Source organism: Hippocampus zosterae, chromosome 19, assembly GCF_025434085.1.
Source record: "Hippocampus zosterae strain Florida chromosome 19, ASM2543408v3, whole genome shotgun sequence".
Taxonomy (NCBI): Eukaryota; Metazoa; Chordata; class Actinopteri; order Syngnathiformes; family Syngnathidae; genus Hippocampus; species Hippocampus zosterae.
The window spans coordinates 8180297-8203707 of NC_067469.1; the positions used below are offsets into that span (position 1 = coordinate 8180297).

Genomic DNA, 23411 nt, shown 5'->3' on the forward strand with positions numbered 1-23411 from the left:
ACACGTCTAATGCTGTAGCTCGCCGGCAGACGTCCAAATTAGAACGGAACAAATCCAAAAGACGTTGTGCTTTTAAATCTGATCAAGTGGTCAGTTTCGATGAGTCGGCGCTCAACAATGCTGATCCAACTCAAAAGTAGCACATTAGCAATTAGCCAATGCAAGGGAACCTCGCGTTGTGGAGCGCACAGACAACAGCGAGCAACCTGAGTCAAGCTTGGCGAAGTGAGCGGGCCAGCTAGCTAGCACGATTGGCTAGCTAATCTTCGAGATTCGCCAATTTCCCGTCAGGCTCCCCGGTAAATTTAGCCGCTTTACGGCAAAGCAGACGTTGGGCAATTAGTGTCCTCCCTCAGAGCGCTTCCGGTTAGCTACGGGTCCAATCACGTCACTTCCTGGTGTCTGTGGCGGCATTCACATCCGTGGTCTTCGTCTCCGCGGTTGCGTCTGCGTTTCCGGGCGGCTGCCCTGCGTTGGGCGCGCCCCCATTCTGAAAGGTTTCCTTTTTGTATTGCTGCACGGCGCGACTGACGGCATCTTCCACCAATCGCTTGCTGATCCGCAGAAGCTCCGCCTCGTCGGGTTCAGACCGGCGACGACTACCTGAAAAAGAAGAAAGAATTCAGGCAGCAGCATTCATTGTTACAGCTGCCGCTGTTGTGAAAGCGCTATATAAATCAGCATGTATTGTATTGTATTGTATTTAGTCATTCCGAAAACAACGAGAGTCATTCAAGATGAGAGTCCGAATTAGGATTTTTGCACATGCTGGAAAGCAAAGTAAGAAATAATCTTAACTAAAAAAAAAAACAAAAAAACAAAAACAAACAAACAAAAAAAAGATTTTCTTCCAAGAACATTTTCTTTTTTTTCCACTGTTATAAAAACTTTTTTAGTTTTTATAACAGTGGTCCAATATAACGATTTTTGTTAAAGTTTTTTTTGCTTTTCAACTTTAAAAAAAATACTTTTTTGTCCTGGGGGTTGGGGGGGGAACCGCCAACACAAACTGAAAACTCAGACTATTTCTTCATCGGTCTTTATTCTCAGAAATTTGATGACACTTCTCTCAAGACTTTATACACACTACTCTCGCATTTTCATTTTCTCAATATTCCGAACTAATTCTGGAAAGTTTTTTTTTTAACTACAGTGTTGCCCCGCTTATCCGTGGATTTCTTTTAGGAACCCATCCCTCCACAGTTCTTTATCGTTTTTTTAGGCTCTTTCTGAAATGACACCGCAAGACGGCGCCCACGCCCTGTCACACAAAACACAAAAGTATTGCTTTCGCGCTGTCTTCAAAATTTTTGGGGAGACTCCATTACTCACAAATATTTTTTTATTTGTTTTTCTTTTTATTTTACAACTTTACAAAAAAAAGGCATCCAATCCGTTCCACAGTAAAAAGCTTCTGACTCCTGTAAAAACAAGAGTATCGATTTTTATCCCAAAAATATTTTATTGATCGTCGCAGGCAGGGATGCTACTTTTGTGCTGGGGCTGAGGTAGACAATAAAATTGCATCGCACTCTAATTTTATTCTTTTTCTTTTTTTTAAATTGGTACTGTGAGGACCAACAACAGCAGAGCTGACAGGCTCTTTCATCCCTTGTCACCGGGCGGCACCACAGCAAGCCCTTTTGGCTCAAATCACCGACATGACAAGGCAATTGACAGCCAATCGATTCAATCGAGCAAAATGAAGGAAAACGAGCTCATGGGGTAATCATCATCATGTCGCTCAACCCTCTTGATTCATCAATGATTGGGATTTTTGATTGGTTGTGATTATATTTTATCTGGCAATCGTATTTTGCAACGCGTACTTGAGCGTTTGCGATGGAGTGGACGCGGAGTCAAATCTGCAACACAAGCACAAACATTAGTCACGGAAGGTGCTCAAGGTGGTGAGACGGCGACGCAAAAACGGTCTGGTGCCTTTCCTTGTTGTGAGCGAGCGCACAAAAGGAGACGCTGCAGTCAGAGGTCGATAAAAGACCGTCAGGAAAGAAAATGTCAGCTCTGTTTCGTGCTCATGCGAAGCGGTTGTTCCAAATTCAAAATACAACTTCAAACATTTCCAAAACATTGTATGACAGCGGCGGTCAAGGAAAACAAACCTTGACTGGGTACTAACCTTGATATGATTCTGTAATGTATTTATTTTTGTTGCAAAAGCGACGCAAAGTGACTCTGTGTTCCTCGGCGGTTCTCAACATTGAGGGAGAATTCTTATCTGCGTCTTTAATCTGCAGCAAAGCTTTTACTGCGGCTCTACAACAACAACAAAAAAGCGCTCTGTACCAATAGGAAGTGTCGGAAGAGTATTATTATGACAGCAACTGGGGCAGAAACACATAAAAGCGTAACGCTGGCAACGAGGCTGTCTGGAGAAGCCAATTTAAACATCCCCTGATGGTACGACGCCCGTGAACAAAAATATTGCAAAGTCACGGTATTGTACTTTGTTAAAACTGTAAAGGTTTCACAGAAAATGAGTAACAACTTATTGGCTTTTCACCATTTTGTGAAGTAACAGACCAGAAATGAACTGATGTTAGCCATGTTAGCTAGCTAGCTAGTTATCCAGCTCGGTAGTAAGCTTTTTTTTTTTTGTCTTCTGTGCCGAGTTATTAAGAAAGTTCTTGTATAGAAATGACAGTTCATCTTAAGTACAGTTCAGATTTCAAAAGCCTGCCCATCGGGACTTGTGATGTCATCTTCAGTCGACAGCAAGTGACAAAATGGCCGCTCCCCGAGCTGGATTAAAATTGAGTGGACTTTTCTGTTTGATTCATGTTCCACAAATGTAATGTTACAATCAGACTGCTACGTTTAGACGACTCAAGCCACATGGAGCACATTATTGTGAAGAAAATGTTTTATTTGATTTTGTCCTTCAAGTAGAGTGTCAATATTTTGCCTTTTCTCACACCTTCAAATCAGTTTCACACTCTTCCCGCTGATTTTCCTCAGTTGTGTCTTGCCCGCTAATAAAGAGGAATCGTTTTAATTTATTCCGATGATCGTGTTAGTGCTTAAAGACTCATTTAATCTTGATTTGTCCGCGAAACCTGCAGTGGAACTGGAAAAATTGCCTTTTCGCCTCAAGGCCATTGAGTCATTTGTCAGGCTTATATGTTTGTGTTTGCCGCACCACAAACATCCAGTGAAAAACATTGGAAGAGTAGATTTTAATCAAGAATGAACAGCGTTTCACTACGTCAATTTGATAGGAAAACCCAGCAAAGGGAAACAAAAGTCACAACTAGCAAGGACCTGGAGGGCATTTGGCAGCTAGCTTAAGTGTAGCCTCATTGTTTCTGTGACAAAGCGTCAAGCTTGTTTACATACGATTAAATTATTTAAGACTCTTAAGAGCAGACAGTCTACACAATCGTCAGGGGATGATGAGCGAGTGTCTGCTTTGGGTTTAATTCTGGGCATTGATTTAGTCTGTGTGAGCCTTTAACGGCGCAATTACTTCGCATGCCAGTATGACACACACACACTTCAGTGCTGCTCAAACATACGCCAGTTTGGTTTGGTGCTTCAGGTTTTCCTGACGAATTCCAGCCGGGCTTGTCAAACGTTCCACGTGGGAGTGCGCTTTTTATAAAGTAGTCTTCAAAACTGACAGGAGCTACTACACTCAACCTCTCATTAATTACACGCAGGCACAGTAGAGGAGCTGTAATAATCTCTCAAAGGAAATTGACTTTGTTTGCATTCGCAGCCCAATAATGTGTCGGAGTGACTAATTTCCTCCAAGACAAAAAAAAAGAGAAAAAAAGGCTAGTTTATTTGGGATCTAAGCGTGCAATTAGCATGCGCTAACCCTACATCTCTACCTTAAGACATGTAGGGATGAAGGTTGTTTAAAAGTGAAAGGTGTCGAAGCATCCTTGGAGGAGGTGGGGCCAAAAAAAAGAAGACATTGGACAAAAGTCCTGGAGCAATTTCCTGAGGAAATTCCTTTGACAGCAGATACCCACGACAGCGTTCACACTTGCCCAAAAGATGCTCATGCAGAGCTGCTAGGATTCACGGCATATTTTGACCACATCTCAAGCGAGCTAACACAACCCGACACTGAACTTATACACTCCCAAAGACGTTTTTAAACGTCTTTTCAGACTTGGTCCAGAATTGGCTGGTACTGAATGAGTTAAAAACTACCATGCCGCAGGCTAACAAGAAAAGAGAAATAATAAGAATAAAAAACGATGCAATGCTCCACCAGCATTGGACAAGAAATATACACAAGATTTTTTTTTAACAGTGAAAAGAGTGGATCAAGCTTCCTGTATATTGATTCGGTTATGTTTCGGAGTCCTGCCAAAGAAATTGAGGGGGAAAAAAAAAGAACAACAAGTTAACGGGAAGAGAGCAAACATTTTCGATTGAAGCTCCCTTAAGTGTGAGCTGATTTTATTAAGGTTATGTTGTGTGGACGCAAAGTGAAAAGCAACAAAGGCTGCAACAGAAATTGGGTTGAATACCAAGAGGGAACCCGTTAAAAAATTTGGTGCAAGAGTATTTTAAGAAAAAGAGAAAAAAAGACATTTAAATCATGATATTAACCCTTTCAGGGACAGCGGTTACTACAGTGGACGGCTTATCATGTTATTGGTTTACAGGTTGTCATTATTGGTGCATGAAGGGGTTAAATAGAGAAAAGCTGCGGACTGTTGGAACGTGAAAGAAGTGATGCCCCCGCACCCCGTTTAGGCCCAATGAGTTGGCGGCCAAGACGGGCGCGTGAACGGGCAAGATGAATAAATTTATTGTTGTACATGTGAATGGTTGGTTTTCTTTTCAGACTCCACACATTCAATCCCAGGTACTTGAGATTTTTTATATTATTTGTAAGAGTAAGCAACGGGTCTGAAAATGGCTGGCACCGAATGAGACTGGTATGATAAAGACCTTAAAAAAAACGGACCCCAACAAATCAGCTTCATAGACGGCCTGCCAAAGAAACAAAAACTGGACAACAACCGTTTTATAGTCGGGATGGGCGACTGTCGCGACCAGGAATAGCAATTGGGCCGATAGGAATCTTATTTTAGGTACCGAGGTCACTTCTGAAGGCTGTTGATACCAGCCACCGATACTTAAGGCAAAAAAAAAAATCGAAAAAAAATCTCACATTAGGTAAGTAAGTCATGGTTTTGACTCGGTTATGTTGTGCATCAAAGTATGAAGCAATAAAGTCCATGAAACTAAATGTACATGCATCAAACAAACTGGTAGAAAGTGAATGGCCCGACAAGGTGGCTGCCTAGATGGGCTGCGAAAGGAAATTGAAAAACAAGGTCATTTAAAGTATCGGTCGACTGACTAAAAGAAAGATGTCATTGTAGGTGGGATCGAATGTATTCAGATTTTTGGATGAATGACGGAGAAGTGATTTATTCGAGTTTGCCTGATCGTGAATGGCCACTTGTACGCTCAGGAAAACCTGCCAAACAAGGCATGAAATCGTGAGACGATTGGTAGACACTCAGATGAGTAACGCCGTGCTCGCAGCCTCATGTTTATTCAAGGCCGGCACATTAAACGGGTGCAGCTGTGCAATGAACTGACCAAATCTGCGCCATTTCCAAGGGGATATATCCCCCTTCACCCCCTCCCGGAAAAAAAAAAAAAAGGGATTTGAGTCCAAGCGTCTGTTTCAATGCAGTGTTAAACAAAACAGACCAGAGCCTCGGTTCATCTCCCCTAAGTGACTCAATGAGGAAAAATGGCGAAGCGGCAGCGGAGCGCCGAGGCCTGCCGGCCAAGCGCCATCTCTTCAACAGGACGACAATTAGGCTCGGTGGACCAAGTTTTAGCCTTCGTACGCAGGCTTCCCCTACTCGATCTGCAGCGCTTAAACCGCCGTTCGTTTTGCATGTGAGAAAGATCGCGCTGTGAGGAGTAGGAAGACGAGACGCTGACTCCATTCATTCTTTTTACAACCCGTCCCTGCCAACTTTTCTTCTCTTCGTCCCCTCCGCCGCCTCTCTGCATTAACTCTTTCCTCTCCTTCTTTTCCAAAGCCAAGAAAAATAAAAAGCGCTCCAATATTAATCGGCTTCGTTCACACAGTCGCGACGGACGGCAGCGCCGCCGAGACGGGTCACCTGAGGGTTAATTTTTTAAAAAGCCAACTTGGGGATAATAGCAAGAGTGAGAGAGAGAAACTCAAGTCAAAGGTTTTCTTGCAAGATCTGTTCTATGCACCCTCATGAGCGTAACAGAATAGCGAAGAGTATTCTGACCAATGTTGCATTTGTGGAATAAGAATTAAGAAGATAATTGGACCCGTTTTCATCCATTTCAGGGGAGCTGATATTTTAGGGTGCACTGCCCCCTGCTGTTGACTGAAATGGACATCAAGGTGCCCTCGGGCCCCTTGACATCCATTTCGGTCCGATTTTATTTTATTTTTTTAACTTGATTTCCCCATCAGATTTTCTAAAAACGAAGTGCAAAAATTGATGGCCGCGCGTCACATCAACACGGCTAGCTAGCGTTGCGGCGTGCAATCGAAGCCGCTTTCCCCATTGTCGACGTATTGCCGATTGATAGGTTCCTCGGCGAGAGTCAGAAGCAAAACACTCAAGTTTGGCGCCTGCAAACTGTACAACTTCCAAGCTCTTACACTATGTGTCCGTTTTCTTACTGTTTGTCAATGAGGTCGCCAAAATGTCTGGCACGCACTTCATGGGGCTGAACAAGATGCGTGACATTGTCTGAAGAAATACATAAACGAGAGAGAGAGAGAGAGAGAGAGAGAGAGAGAGAGAGAGAGAGAGAGAGAGAGAGAGAGAGAGAGAGAGAACAAACAATCACAAATGTGCCACAGAGCAACAAATTGCACGTGAAAAACGACACGTGCTGCCAATCGGAGCGTTTGAACCAAATCAAAGCAAACGTTTTGATCGCCTCCGACCTTTTGAAGCTATTGAGTCTGAGGAAAATCAAATTGGTGTCCAGCTCTCTATCTATCTCCCCATTTCTTTAGTAAAAGCGCCGATGATGGGAGATTTGGGCCCGCCGGCGAGATCGCGACCTCCTGAAGTGAACGTTAAAGTCAAATGTAAATAAATCGGCGGGGATAGTTTATGTCACTGTGGAGGCGGTGCCGGTGGGGGCAGCCCCAATGTATTGAGCCAATTCATCCGTGGCTCACAAAACAACGGCCCTCGTGTATTTTTAGAGAGCACTCTATTTTTTTTTTCTTTTCCCTGCTGGCGAGTGCATTTTGCTGCGTGACACGTTATGAACACGGACACAATGAATAACACGGATCCGCATGACGCTAATCAAAAGACAGCCACATGAAAAGGTGCTTTTATAATAAAATGCAAAAAAAGGAAAAATGCAGGAAGTAGCTGGTAAGACAAAATATTCATTTTTTTTTAGATTATTAGAACCTCCGACTAAATTCTCATTGGCTGCATGCTAATTATTCAAAGTGGTTGGGTTTTTTTTTTTTTTTAATATTCGACTGAATCATTTTGGTTGAAGGTTTTGCAGTTTTTGCGATCAAGTCCCTTTTTATTAGTCATTGAATGTTCACTTACTGTCCCATGAGCTTCAAAATGTATGTGACTTCAATTTTATTTTGCGACCCGCGGCCACGTTTTGTACTGTTCCCAACCAATTTCTCATGGCTGCAGCTTGAAAGGCATATCCGAGCTAGTTCGCGCAGCTATCGAGCCAACGCAATTATTCACATGAAATTTTTGAACTTTTTTTTTTTTTGTATATTGTACGTTTCCCTTTAAAATGTCCTTGACTACATTTGATTTTTGGGGGGACTACAAATCAAATGGAGCTGAATTTTTCCTTTCCATTTTTACTACGAAATGTTTTGGAATATTCATTGTACTATTACTACCGTCTTCTCGAGACTATTTATTGACCGTTGATTTTTTTAATACTAAAATCGAAAAAAAATCACGAAAATCGAAGAAAAAAATTGAAAAGAAAGAAAAGAAAAAAATAAAAACGCCTTTTCCAACCAATTTTAACCCAAAAATATATTTTAAAAATGTTGAAATTTTGAATTATTTTCAGATACATTTTTTGCCGTATTTCCACTTATAAATAAAATGTATTATTATTAATTATTATGATTCAAACTCACACCGACAGACAATTTCCAGTCTTCAATTAACATAAGAAATATTTTTTTTCCTTTCCAACAAAACGGTCTCTTTGTGCCACATTTCCAACTGAAATGAGAGCGGTCGTCGTGCTCTTTTCCGGGCATTCTTGGAAACTACGCGAGGACATCACGCGGAACTAGCACAAAGACGACATCCATTTCACTCTTGCGCGTATTAACGCGACATCCCGTTGCCCGTCGTCGCATCGGGTGCTGGCATGCAAACACGTGCGCGTATTGCTGAGCTCGCCAGTGCGACTGTCACCGACACAACAAACACACGCGTTGGTTTTCTCGACCAGCGGATAACCCCCCCCCACCTCCCCTCTCATTAATCTTGGCTCTTAGCATCCATCTCCTTTTTGCCCCTTCCTCCCTCCACCTCGCAGAAGTAGGCCACAGTGGCTCGACTGTTTATAGCGATGCGGCTGCGAGGGAGCGGCGGTGAAAGGGGGAACCTTATAGGCCACAGTAACACAATGTGACATCGTTTTAAAAATGGACGCACCCAACGTGTGCCTTGGCAAAGTCGCCGTTTATGGCGCACAATAAGACACGATATGGCCTCGCGGTTCATCAACCTGACGACAGTAGTAGCTGTGCAGCAGCGATAATCGCAGCACGAAGGTGAGCGGGGAAGCAGAGTCAAATCCTGTTTATATGGTGCACTGACAGCGATATGGGGGGTGGGGCGGGGGGGGGGAATTAAAGGGCTGGGTTTTTACAACGGGTTCGATATGACTGACATCGTCTTGTCAGGAAACCAAAATAATGAAAAAAAAAGAATTCAGAATAGCTATCCCAGTTCTGCATGCTGTAAACGCAAACTTTGAAAGTCTTCCTTCCCGCCCGTTCTCACTCTCTCGCTGTCATGAAACGGGGAAAGACCATCAGGCAACATCTTGTGAAAATAAAGTCCAAAGTCTACGAGATTGGCTGACACCTCTCTCATGATGTGCGAGGTGTGCGGTTTGCCACTGTATGATTTGGGCTCAACAGGGTACTGATTAGTTGAGTCACTTTGCACATAAAACACTCCATTTACAAGCTGCGCCTTGCGCTAGCAGGTCACATGCTAAACAGACAAACACACGCGCAATCCTGATGACCTTTCGTGTCACACTCCCAATTGTTCGGTACACACACAAAAACACTCGTTGTCCGCCTGCCGGACGCGCGCACGAAGGTGGCGCAGGCACACGCAAGGACAACCGCCCCCCACCACATACACAAACACATTGAGCACACTTACTGATCTTCTCCTCCGTTTGGGAGAAAGGAAAGCAGCACAGCTGACCCATGGCGCATTCCCTCCCTGTCTCGTTCTTACGGAAAGAAAAAAAAAAACTGAACTGTACGCTTCACCGCCCCTCAGTTATCAATACTGTTGTCAACCCCCCATCCCACTCTTTCCAACAAGAAAAAAAAATGGATAGAAAGGGGGGGTGGAGGGGCAGCGCAGCTAGCCCCTTTTGTCTTAGTCAGAAAAATTAAGGCTGCATAGACGACAGGAAATGAACGAGTGGCTCCTCACTTGCCTGCTCTCGCTCCACTTTGCACTGACACACTGAGGAGGTGGAGGACGAGGAAGAGGAGGAGGAAGAGGAGGAGAGAAGAGCAAGAGAGGGAGGGGGATAGCTGGTGTGTGTGTGTGAAAACAGTTATTTTTATGATTGTATGCATACGTGTGTGTGTGTGGGGGGGGGCGCAGGGGAGGGGAGCAGTCACTTGCATGCATATGATGCAAAAGGATTGTTGCTCATTTTTCCAAGAGTGAAGAGGGCAAGGAGTTAGGGAGGGGGTGCGGGAGTGCTCGACTGTGTGTGTGTGTGTGTCTGTGTGTGTGTGTGTGTGTGAGTGAGTGAGGATGGAGGGTTCAGGGGGGATTTGGAGGGTTTACAGGCGCCGCCCCCTTTTCATCACTGAAGCTTGCAGAATGGTTACTGAATGGCCGGCAGCTGAATGCGAAACTGTATTATTTAGAGGATTGCATGGCTTTTTTATAGTGTGTGTGTGTGTGTGTGTGTGTGTGCGCGTGTGTGTTTTTAAAGGCCAAGTACATTCATTCATTACGTCTCTAACTTGGCCAGCAGGCAGCAGTATATCACAGTCAGGCAAGCAAACGAATGATTTTTTGACCATACTTGGTTTAATCTACGTTAAAATTAGTTGGTTTGTGGCAGAGGATAAAGAATAGATGCCTGTGAGTATTGTTGCATTGTCCGTCGAGGTTTTTGCTGCATCGTTGCTGAAAGCATTGTGACATCGCCACTTTGATGCTATTTGTTAGCTCGTCTATAGCATTTACCATTTACGTGTTAGCGTTAAGCTAGGAGGCTCGGATAGAAATTGTATGTGGACTTTCGCGGATCCACTGGAGAAGTAGGTCAAGGGAAAAAAAAAGGTCACAAACTTTGATTGCAAGGCGAGGCGGTGCAAGAAATGTTAGAGTACGTCCAGAATTAATAAATAATAGGCGGTGCCGTGACTGTTGGCCACAATGGCAAATCACTATTTGACAGAAATCTCATCGTTAATTTCAGTCATCTTGCATTGCGGCACAATATGAGAACAGCTGAGTCAGGTGATCGGATCATCGCGCGAAGGTCATGAAATCGGCAAGATTGTTCCTGCTTATTTTTCAGATAAGCTTTCATGGTTGATGCAAGCTCTACGAATTGTTTATGCATAAGAAGAACAAGCATGGCGGCGAAGCTGAAGGTCACCACGCCAGCCCTGCGCGTTGGCGTTTCCACATCCGCCCGAGGGGGAGATGTTTGTCGCTGCTGCCGGCGCCGCCTTGGTGAGTCACATGTGTGACAAGACTCACTGGGAATTATTGTCCCAGTACCAACTAAACCGGAAAGAGAACACGGATGGTGGCATTAAGACGTTCACAAGAGCCTTCGAATTGGGGGGGAATTGGACCTGAACATGACGATTGTCAAAATTATTGCACAACTACTTTTTCTTCTTTGTATTTAATGACAGTTGAGATGCACTGTGGGACTGGGAGGTCTATTTGGTACCATCACAAATGTCTGGTTTGAGCTGGGGAGACTTGCGCACATGTCTGGCACGGTTTTAAGATTGGTTAAAATCAGTGGATTTGAAAAGGTCTTCTGCGTCTTGTGGGCTGCTACTACAATGACTGCTTAAAAAAAAAAGACATCTGCAATTCATTCCACATAGCATATTCCAAAATGTTGTGAAATCCTTTTTTGTTTTTTTTTGTTTTTAAACAAACTGTAATACGCATGCTGGGCCAGCACACGTTTTGAAAAAAATGCTTTTTCGGTTCTAAATCGATAACCAACAATTAGTCAAGGTTGGTTTAAGTGTTCCAGTTAAAGGGCACACCAAAATAAACTCCCTTGGCTCTGCAGGATTAATTGGGGATTACAAACAAAGTGCAAGGTGATGGGAGTGTGTGGAGTGAAGTGGAACCTGTCTACAAAGCACACACACACACACACACACACACACACACACACACACACGCACACACACACACACACACACACACACACACACGCACGCACACACACCGTATTTCCCGCACTATAAGGAGTACCTTCAATGAACAGAATATTTTAAAACTGTTTTCATACATACGGCGCAGCGCATTATAAGGCTCATAGAATGGAAGCTACAACAGTGGCGGAGGTTGCATTACACATCCACTAGATCACAGGTATCAAAGTCAAGGCCCGGGGGCCAGACCTGGCCCGTCAAATCATTTTATGTGGCCCGTGAAACCAAATCATGCATGTCAAGTTCCATGATGCTTGCTAAAGTCTGAACCAAAATTTTAAAATTGTCATATGTAATCCACAATAACAGTCATTATTCTTCACTACGTGTACACGTATACACACACACACACACACACACACAAACATTGGGGTTGCTATTTATGGAGTTTAAATGTTTTATTGACTCAACCATCAGTGACGCTACGTGAAACCACTGTACATACACGTTCGAATCCATTAAGCCACAAAGTGATTTCATGAACAATCTGTGTGCGTGGGTCCTTAAGTACTGCGCACGTCACTGCAGGGCGCAGATAACAGACGCTATATCACTTCTTGCGTCCTGCGCTGGTTTGATCACACAGCCCTTTCAATAATTAACCGTTGTTGCACACTCCCAAAGTACGAAAAAAAAGGGATTTCGACGCATGGTGTATGGTGGCTAATTGTAGCCCTTTTAGAACATTGCGGCCATGTTTGTGGAGTGTTGCAAAATGGAATTGTTATCTGCAGACCAACATTCGGAAACTATAACGGCCTCGTCCTATGTAAGCCCAAAAACTACCTTAAAATGACGGCATCATGTTACATTTTGGTGGCAAATGCTTTGAATCTAATGTGCCCGCCGAAAATAATTCTCATTCCTCACTTAAATGAAGCTTACACTTTGGCGGAGTTTTGTGCTTCAAAACAACATTTTTAGCACAGAGGGTCGCTAACATTTGTACGGCTGCACGATTTACAACTTGGAAAATACTTTTAAAGCTTTTAACTCATTCAGTACCAGCCAATTCTGAAAAGACGTTTAAAAACGTCTTTGGGAGTGAATGAGTTAAAAGTAATACCACTTGACTTTAGGTCGCTTTTGAAGTCCAGACATTTCAAACTGAATACCGAATATGATCGTTTTACCTTCCTAGTAAACACTGATGGGAACATGCTTCCTCTTCTACATGACACGAAACAAGTATGACAGTCAAAGCCACATTACAAGAGTATAAACAAATGTATCTTGGCAGAGGATGCAAGTTCATGGTGGGAGGAAGAAGAATGCTAGCAAAAAAAAAGTCCTTGTATGCTTAAAGCAGACAGTGTGTTCAGGTGCACTGGTTTGCTTTTTCAACGGCTATTTGTCAGGCACAAGCAAACGGTCGCCCGTTGCCTGGAGAAGACACCTTCCATTTTGCCAGAGTTGCCGCTGCACGGATTCAAGTGCACTTCATCCAAGTGATATTTATGAAAAAAAGAAAACTGGCTATTTATATTCATCACACATTTCAGGAGAGGGGGCTGGAGGGGGGGGGGCGGCATTTTTCTTTTTCCCAGCCGCTAGGTACACAACAGAAAAACTGCTGGTTGTGTTCAGGCAACCAAGGGACAACTTCAGAATTGAAGTGAAAAAAAATGCCACACCTTCCAATTAGCTATAACGGCCCTCCGTTCCCTTTTGGCAAAATTTACTCCTCGCCATAAGCGAGCTGGCCTAGTCCCCATCCTCTACTGCAGGGGTGTCAAATTAGTTTTTGTCACGGGCCACATTGTAGTTACAGTTTCCCTTGGAGGCCCATTATAAATTTTGGGAAACCTTAATCCCATCCACATATTAAATACACAGCGCACAACAAATTGATCAATAACTTGTGTTAAAATCAGAAGTCAAGAATAATGACTTTATTGTTGTTGACTATGGACTTGTTATTGTGGTTTACATATGACACTTTGAAATTTTGGTTCAGACTTTAGCAAGCATCATGGAACTTGACATGATTGACTTGCTTTCGCGGGCCACATAAAATGGTGTGGCGGACCAGATTTGGCCCCCGGGCCTTGACTTTGACACCGGTGCTCTACTGCATTGTCAGTTCTGAATTCACACCAGTGCAAGTGTGATTGAAAATGAAATAGCACAGTGACAAGTAAGACACGGCTCACTAGTTAGTAGCAATATTATTATTATTTCTTTTTTAGAATAGCAACACACAAACGCACACACCAAAAAAATTAATGGTCAACCCATCTGACTGGTGAGCTATTTTGACAACAAACCCGCGGACTACCCCGTGTGGTTCTCGGAGGCTACGTTGGTGACCCCTGACCCACGCGTATTCTCCCCTCCGTATTTCCGACACACCCGCTGTGCCGAGGAGAGCAAAAATATCTGAGCGACTGCCGATGGCCGCTGTGCCATCTGCTGACAGGGAGAGAAAAAGCCTATTGCTTTACTAACCGGAGCCCCCTCACGTCGTCTATGTCATCGCTTTACTTTGCACGTCAATGAGTACAGCAAGACAGAGCTCCTCATCTTCATGATTTAATCCCACACCCTACTGAGACGTTGGACTTTTGTTCCTGTTGTCGGTATGTTGATTGCTGCCTGGCTCCCTTTGATCGACTTGCAGAAAAGCCTCACTGATTGTATTGTTTGCGGTCAGCGCACTACGTGGACTGAGTCCTCACGTCAATATAATTGTAGGCGACGTTGTTGTTAGCCATCAATTAAGATGCCTCTTTTGTCCGGCCATTGGGTATGCCCTCCTCGCTTTACGCATTTGACTTTGTGCCGCAAACAGCCTCGTATCACCTCACTGTCTCTCAGCTCGGCAGAACAGGCGAGCGCTTCCACAGCTCGTGGGCGCAAAATGTCACCTGCGTTGATTGACCCGCGACATGGGAATCGATGAATAGCCGTGTTCGTGGCAGCATCCGCGCACATGTGCGAGCAGACGCTCATTTGCAGAGACAGGGGGGGGACATGATACATCGATTTTCTGCGGAAATAATTTTCTCCATCAGGTGGGATTTTACCGATGTGATGTTCAGACACGTTTCTGTACTAATGTTCGAAAGAAAATGAGGTGTAACCGGCATAGGGTACATTTAACTCATTCACTCCCAAAAACGTTTTTAAACGTCTTTTCAGACTTGAGTCTAGAATTGGCTGGTACTGAATGAGTTTTAATTGAGACCGGACTTACGCCCAAAGTTTTAGCCAGAGAGTGGATTGAATGGCAGTACTATTCTGTCAACGCTTCTAACCCGTCTCGTGTTCATGAGTGCAAGTAGTTGAAAAACACAAGCGCTTTTCTGCTCTGTCCTTCACTGACTTTGCATCATCCGCCTCCACCGATATGTTTTTCTCGACAGCTCAGTGGTCTGCAAATTATTGTGACACATGATTGGCAGCATGCACAAACAACAAAAGGCCTTGATAGTCTGGGGAGGCAAATGTGGTTTTCTTTTTTTAAGCCTCTGTGCACGGACCACAATTTGGTCCATGGTATATCCGAAAACGTCCGTGCTAATGCTGGCACTTTTAACAGGGCTATTATACCCCCACAAAAATATGATTAGAGCAGAGCTTTTTTGTCTAAAACACTGGTGTCAAGGCCCGGGGGCCAGATCAGGCCCACAATGTCATTTTATGAAAGCAAATCATCTGTGTCAACTTCCATGATCCTTTCTTAAATCTGTACCAAAATCTTCATCCAGAGCCACTTTCGAGTGCCGAACAGAGTCCAGGGGAACGGATGATGCCCTTTGGACTACTAACATGAAGAAAGACCCGCATCCCCCTGTGGGTGCATCGCCCCTGGTATAATGTCAAAGCCAAAGGGTAAGAAGAGCTGCAGTGAGTGTTGTTGGACACACGGGCTAATTGTTAGTTGACAAGAAGCAACTATTGGAAAATATGAATAAAAATGCATGATGTCTCCTTTAGGGAAATTCCCTATTTTAGACCTTCCCCCCAATCTTAACCAGAAAGAAATGGTCCACGCTCTACCAAATTATTATTTTTCTTACATTCGACTCGATACATGAGTTTGAGTACCTTGAAATGCGCTATATAAAACTAAGATTTTAGATTTTTAATGATAAAGCAAACAAATACCTTCACAAAGATTCCGGATGGTGCCTATCAATTCCCTGTCGGTATTCAAATAATAAAGCATGTGGCAGTAAGAGCCAAAAGCAGTTAAATTAGACCAAACTCAAATCTTAATACTCCACAAGTACTTTCAGTGTGTGTGTGTGGGGGTGGGGGGCGGGGGGGACAGAAGAAATGACGTGTAATACAAATGTGCACTGCTACGTTGGAGGACTCAAGCAGACAGTTCCCCCTAGTGGCTGTATGTTGCATTGCACCTTTAGTGCTGGACGTTTCGCCTCCCACTTTCCTGATGTGTGTGCGCGGGTGTGCGATTGTCTTCTGACCTAGTTGCAGTGACGTCTCCGTGTGGTAGTAGCCGTCCTGCTGCTTCCTTTTCAGCATGGAGCAAAGATCCAAACGCTCGAGTGTCTGGTCGCCGAAAAACCTGCACAACCGGAATGCAATGCACCTTTGGTCATGTTTTTCAAACCAATAAAACTAGATTTAATTCGTTATTGCGACAGTACTTCTTGAAACCCGAGGCAAGAGCGCTATTAGCGTCGTAGCTAAGCTTTTATAAGGCAATGAAACCCATTTGGTAACTTAGGTGTGATTGCCGAGAGAGTATCAGAATCATGAAAAAAAAGAAAGAAATGCATCAATTTAAATGAAATGAAATATAAAAATGTATTGAAGGCAGTAATTTCACTGTAAGAGAGGTGGTGGCGACTGATAAAAATTATACTGCCAGCTGTTACTATTTTCATTTTCAAGTCACTTCAAGATGTGTTTGTTTTTTTTTATACTAGCTTTCATTATGTTATATGTGCAAGTTCCAATGAATGCAGTGACGGGTTCCTACCGGTCGTTGTAGTTCGAGTAGAGAGATGGGTCCACACGCTTGATACCCTTCAGAAACAAGACAAAATAATGGTCATGATCCGGTCTGACAGTTAACTTCAACTGGGACTGACTAACAGCTTGAAGCAAGCACGCTTGGCTTCTTCTTTGAAAAAATGTGCATGTGAGCAAATGCGCGTTATGAAATATTTTTAAGATGTTTAAAGCATGCGGGAAGAAGGGGAAGTGATCACCAAATATTTCGACAACTGCAGAGATTGCAGATTTTCATGCATTGTGGGTAGGAACACATTTCGTACCTGCGATCTGAGCTTTGGAGCTCTGGACAGCTTCATAATGGTGAGGTGAGGTTCGAAGCCATGAGCGTCGCCTTCCAGAAGGCCTCGCTCCTTGAAATGGCCACGCAGCAACTCTACGACATTGGCAGACATTCACGAATCATGTCAGCGTTTGAACACCGTTTTGCTTTTTCTTTGGCTTTTCTTGAAGCAGCAGCCTCGATGGGTGGTGGCTAATTACCCTTCGAAGCAGTGACAATTAACTTGGTGATCTCGGGGTTCTGGACAAGCGGACAGCTGCTCACAGCTGCACATGGAATTGTTTGTGTGCACGCTCAGTCCGACACGTGAAAACATAACGGGAACATTGGTCTTGATGACATGAGGATGTGGCCGGAACGTGGAACGAGGCGCGCCGCAGGATGCCCGAGTCAGATAAGGACGCAGTCAAGAAAAACAAAAAGTGGTGTTGCACAAGATACGCTGTGTTATTTTAAGGAGAGCAGCTCGTGGAGGGGAGGGCAAGGTTAGCACGCAATCAATAACAGCGATGGAGGCGGCAGACAGCGTGGCGAGAGGTTGAACTTCCTGCCCTGCGGTGTATAAAAAAAACAAAACAACAGTTGACTTTTAGATACACTCCCTCGCACGTCCAACGGGTTGGCGGCGCTTTCTCGTTGAATCTTTTGGAATGACTCGTCCTTCAGTCATTATAGACGCCACAGGGAGGACGTTTAAGTACCTGTGCATTGTTGAGTGATCGCTCGAACTGGCCTCTGGGATGTATTACGCTCCTGAGCGCATCAACAATAGAGGCTTAGACTCAAAGCAGCATCCGGCGGTTATGCCACGGTGGCTGTAAATTAATTCTGTAATTAAAAAAAATTTTTTTTGGACATCACAACAACCAAATGTAACAACTGTATATACTCCTGTGCTTCTACATATGCTTTTTACAAAATACTGTTGACAAAAACGAATAAATAGATCGAAAACATCCCTGTTCAAATTTAAATTGCATACATGCGCCTGTTCTTTTAAAAAACTTTTTGGGTAAATCCCCGACAGGAAATTGTCTTCCCTACCCAGACTGAACCAATAACCAACTTTATTTACGGTCCAGCTTTCGTAGTTCAAAAACATGTTTCAAGAAAGCTCCTTACTTCCTGCTGCTATCGTGTGTGCCTCTGCAATATACTTGCATTCCAGCCACAAACTGGTGTCAAATAAGGTGGGCCGGAGTACTTGGCATGCGAGCTTTGATGCTTGGGACCATTGGAGGAGGATCAATCCTCTTAAAATAAAAATCCTGCTTAATATCATGAGCCAAAGGCACAACGGGAAAAAAACATGCAACGGCCTTGTAATATATGATGTGAACACAGGGTAAAAAAAAAAGAGATTAACTTTTAATAAAAATAATACATGGAATATATATTTCATAAATAGCACATTGACAAATTCTTTAAAATTTAAAATATTAAAAATAAAAAAAAATAATATTTGTTCCTTGGCTGCAACGAACGATTATTTAAATAATCAATCAATTGTCGATGATGTGGTCAATTAATCAGATGGAAAAAAAATAAGGACATTACTTCAAATTCACAGTGCAAAAAAATGCCCCAAATTTAATTAGAATTCAGTTATTGGTTTTGTCCATCATATGCCAGGATTATTATTATTTTGATTGGGCAAAAACACAATCAGGCTGCCATCATGGAAGTCGATAGGAATGAGGTCATATCTCCAGTTGACAAACTGAACATTTGGAAAATGATCAGTTCAAGAAAAGGCATCTAAACAATCAGTTGATCACCAAAAATAATTTACAAGTTGACTGGCAACTAATTAGCTGTCAATTGAAAATGGATTAGCTGTCGATCAATCAAATTACTGAATACAATGCCCACAAACCGCAAGTTGGCAGACAACGGCTCTCAGTATGACGCGGCGCACATCCACAACAAGAGTAATCGAGATCTTGTTAAGTGTGTGCGTGTGACTGACCTGCCAGGTTGCACAGCACGCGTCTGTGCGGTCCCGGTCCGAGGGCGACAAACACCACGTCGTTTCTGAAGTGAGCGACGCCCGTGAAGGGCAGCACCAGCTCCGCCCCATCCAGCAGCTCGGCCAATGACGACTCCACCTGGGCCAGCGCTGCCGCCGCCCTGACGGGAAAAGCAAAATGTGCACGCGCACGCACAGAAAAATAAATAAATCACACACAAATCCTCACTCTGCCTCCCTCTCATGTTACATCACGCCAGAATGTAGTGATTACTCATGTCACCATCTTCTACTTAGTGTAGATTAAGCATGGCATAACATGGCTTTTATCTGACAACAACGTATGACATCGGATTTATTATGCATTCGGATTTTTTCATGCATTTGACCTCTGAGAGACACTCTTTGCCATTCTTCTTCTGATTAAAATGTCAGCTACTTTTCAACATAAATTGTTATTTATTATGATTTTTTTAATAGCTACTATTTTCATTCAAAGCCACCAAATAACATTTTGTTACATTAATGAAGCAAATGATGAACAATCCATTCGTACATGCACTACATTGTGGAGATATGACTCAAATATATGCGGTTGCTATTAGAAGTGTCAATCTTACTTGATTAATCGAAAAGCAATAGATGATTAAATTAATCAAAAATGTTAATCATCTAGTAATCGTTGAGAGCCATCGTGGAACTTAAAATTGCCCAAATCTTCTGATTTGAACTGCTCCACAGTCATTATTCCATGGAATGACTTCCATGGAACAGTATGTGATCAGCATTTGTTCGATGCCTTTTATTGATTTGTGTATCCATGTGCACGTTATTAATGTTATATAATGCGCCCTAGATATTCTATCAGTTTCACTATCACACACACACAAAAAAAGTATTCCAAAAATAAAAGAAAACAAAAAAAGCAGGTCACACCTTTAATTTACGGTGGTGTCGTGTGCTGTTTCACCAGAAGATGTTAGCGGTCAGCAGTCTGCAACTTGCGATCAGAGCTGTTGCAACATGTTTTTTATTTATGTTTTTTTATTATTATTCTCATTCCAAGTTTATTTGATCTGCAATTCACTGATGGCACTGGCAAAGAATGGGAATCCGGAGCACCAGTGGAAGCATTTTAAAACGGAACACGTGAGCTACGAGAGTCATGTTTGTGCACTTAGCACTCTGCATAAGTGCATCCCATGCCTCTGCATCGGGTCTCAACTAAGGGAGGCAGTGATTACCTTTTCACAAACTTTGATATCAAATTTAATGTTTCTGTTTCATTCACGTTAGGGGCCGTGGCCGTCGCTCACCATCCCAAAAGTTGTCCACCCCTGCTCTAAATCGTCCTGAGGTGTTATTGTGAGCGTGAATGGTTGTTTGTGGTTGTGCACTGCAATTGGCTGGCAACCAGTTCACGGTGTACACCCGGCCTATTGCCCGAAAGCAACTGGGATTGGTTCCTGGTTGCCATGGAAACGACACAAGAACAACAACAACTGCCGATTCGAATTTCCTCAAGACAAATCATGCTCATCTTACAGGTCCACTTGCTCTTGGTCGGCCAGATGGGTGACGAGGAGCGTGATGTGGAGCGTCGGGACTGGGATCATGGCTTTAGCCAAGCGAGGCTCCCGTTCCAGAACTGCCTCTTGGACCTCCGTCACCGCTGAACTGATCTGTATAACAGGACATTTTCAACAAAAGAATCTAGGGAGGTTGTCTAAATAGGACATTTAATCATGTTTGTATGTGACTCGCTATGTTATTTGGTACAGAGATACTTATACTCACTTCAACTAAAACTATGACAAAAAATAACGTGGGGTTGCGCCATCAGAATTTAACCATAAAAGTTATTTTATACATTCTTTTAAAGTCGAATTCTTCTAATTCTGACAGAGTGTTGTTAACAACGCTGCCAAATCTGTAAAATAAAATTATAATTCAGAAAAGCAAGTGGATAAGACGACCCTTCAAAATTCCGCAAAATTAAACTGTTCTGTCTGCTGAATGGGCTAAAACCAGCGCCTTGCTCGGTTGTCAACTGTCAATCAAATAACACTTCTACCTCCAGGAAAAAATGAATGCACTCACGGGTGACAACGAGGCACTCTAAAGTGGCCACACCACAACGCCCCGGCTCACCTGCTAGCTGTCAGAAAGGAATCCCTGTGCCTTAGTGAAATGATTTGTTTACAAGTGGTGCTATCGGAAAATAAGGCAAAGGCATTTGCCACCAAGAACGATGGAAATGTCCTTGGCTTTGTTGAAAAATATTATAAATTTCACGTTTTCAAGTGTACCTGTGCGTTGGTGATCGGGATGGAGACAAAGTAGTTGGGTCGCAGGATCTTCTGCTTCTTTTTTTTGGTCTTCTCTGCATCTGGCTCACTGTCCACTCGTCGTCCCCTCTTCCTGTTCTTCTTGCCCGACTCTTGCTTGGCGACTTAACAAAGAAAATCACATCTCACATTCAAGTATAATGACGGCAGTAAATTTTATCCCAAATTAGGGAACATTTGAAGAACGATTGAACGTTGGGACGATGGAAGTATGAGGATGATGCTAAGTTCCTCGCTCTGGGCTGAAGATTGAAAATGACTGACCTGACTTTTTGGATGCTCCACTCTCCCCGCTCTCATGGCCTTGAGTCTCCTTCAAGTTCTTTGGTTCAGATGACCCCCCGAGACCAAGTTCATCTCCCAAAGCACCATCCTCCTTTTCTCCATTATTAGTACTATTAGGAAAACACTCATCAAGGGAAGCATCATCTGAGGTCTCCTTGCTCTGAAAGATGCTATCAGGCTCAATCTTGCTCATGGTGACCTGACATAGACCTGAGGTCTGGAAAAAAAGAAAACTAAATGGTGGCAAAGTACTAAACAGCAACAGTGATGGTTTAAAAACACTGAAACGAACAAATTACACAAGATTGAAGTCGTAAACCAAGAGGAAGAATATGCATTGGAATATTTAGATAATGGTCTTAATCAGAGATTAACCCGATTCCAAGGTACACTTATCAGACAGTTGTCGTGTGATTGTGTACTTCAATCTTATAAATACTGGACTTTTTTAAATCTCAAAAGTACTGGACTGTTTTGTCTCGAAAACAACTTTTTCTTGATTTTGACCAAACTAACTTGAATCGAAAAAACAGACAAATTCATTTCTTTTCAAACTTTAATCTCGTCTTTTTTTCTTTTACCTGGCGTGATTTTATCGTCGTATGTGCATTTCGAACCAAACACTGGTGTGCCAAAAGACTTCTTGAACAAGTCGAAGTGAAGCCCACCAGAAGACGTCTCAGGTGCATGACGCGGGCGCATACGCACTTTATCTTTCACACACACACACACGCTCAAAGTTTAGCTCATGTCAGCAAGCGTTTAATAGCCGACCAACAACGTGATTGAAGATACAAATTCAAGAAATACACACACACACAAAAATGATTGACGTCACATACTTGACCCAGATACAGTATCGCACACCTGTCAGTATCAATCAATCAATCAATCCGCCATGTTGGCTAACATTGTGACGGGCTAGCAGCCTGCACCGCGATTTTAGCACAAAGAAACGCAAAATGGGCAAACTCAACATCTATTCTCGATAAGTGTATCTTGTCGCTAGCGGGTGTAGTTAAGTAAAAGAAGCTACAACTGTAACAAAAAGACCGTTTTCGAAGTGTTCTCACGATAGCCGGAAACTACGTTAATATAAACATAACGTAGCGTCCGGTAGAGATCTGACTTCAAAATAAAAGCATAATGACGTGGAGAATTAAAGCGTGATTTACTCTGTTAACGACGACTGTTTCGCGGTCGCGAACGCTACAATATCGGGTTTCATTTGATGGATTTTCTTCATCACAGGGAAGATTTCTTCAAATTATTATTTGGGTCTTTGCACAGTTACATTTTCTGCCATGACCTTTAAATTCTCAATAATCCATTCACGAAAAACAAACGCGCACATGTTTTTGTTATAGTTCTCCAGATGCAAAATGCAACTGATGGTGTCGCAAAATTCATGTCCTTTGATGACAAACTTACAGACAGATATTACAGTAAAAATGGGGTTTGAACAAGTTTTTAGGTGTCATTGGTCTTATTTTTTTGTAATTGTACATGTTGTTTGATCACAGACACATTTTTAACCGTAGTTATGCTCCTAAACCTAAAATGTTGTGTTTCTCAAGATAGACGTCACGCTGTTCCGAAAAACCATAATCAGCATCCAGGTGCAGTTTAAACGTTTTGCCAGCAGATGGTATTCAGGCCTCAAGAGAGCATTTTCAGAGTTAGATTCAGCAAACTTTAAGAGGACATGGCTCATGCTTTTCAAGGGCAGCGAGAAAAAAAATAAGTCTCACATCACATGTGCGTCTCAAAGGTCAGAAAAATAAAACGCAGTCAGACCATGATGATGATCATTGACATTAAAAAGCGGCGAGCAAGAAGGAG

The 23411-nt window shown here is 43.0% G+C and overlaps 1 protein-coding gene across 2 annotated transcripts; it reads right to left on the bottom strand.

Annotated features, from left to right (window-relative positions):
- Nucleotides 1-8: 8 nt before the first annotated feature.
- On the bottom strand, nt 9-23126 carry LOC127592198 (A-kinase anchor protein 7). Of its 2 annotated transcripts, XM_052052760.1 has the most exons (10): nt 22151-23126; nt 21549-21786; nt 21246-21388; nt 20482-20618; nt 18937-19097; nt 16948-17060; nt 16650-16696; nt 16132-16232; nt 1830-1865; nt 9-603 (listed from the first exon to the last, which is right to left on the bottom strand). In XM_052052760.1, exons 1-10 carry the CDS (start codon nt 22256-22258, stop codon nt 389-391), a joined length of 1299 nt encoding a protein of 432 aa, XP_051908720.1. In that variant the 5' UTR covers nt 22259-23126; the 3' UTR covers nt 9-388. The 2 variants fall into 2 exon arrangements, with proteins under 2 accessions (XP_051908720.1, XP_051908721.1); XM_052052761.1 differs by lacking the exon at nt 1830-1865 and having other exon boundaries at nt 22151-23121.
- Nucleotides 23127-23411: the final 285 nt, after the last annotated feature.

Bases quoted from the DNA above. Each gene is read 5' to 3' on its own strand.
- LOC127592198 (XM_052052760.1), bottom strand. From the start codon at position 22,258: ATGCACCTGAGACGTCTTCTGGTGGGCTTCACTTCGACTTGTTCAAGA. The intron at 17,061-18,936 runs GTCAGTCACACG...CCAATGTCGTAG, and splicing joins CGTGCTGTGCAACCTGGCAG to AGTTGCTGCGTGGCCATTTC. The intron at 1,866-16,131 runs GTCAGAAGACAA...CTTGTGTTGCAG, and splicing joins GGAGACGTCACTGCAACTAG to ATTTGACTCCGCGTCCACTC.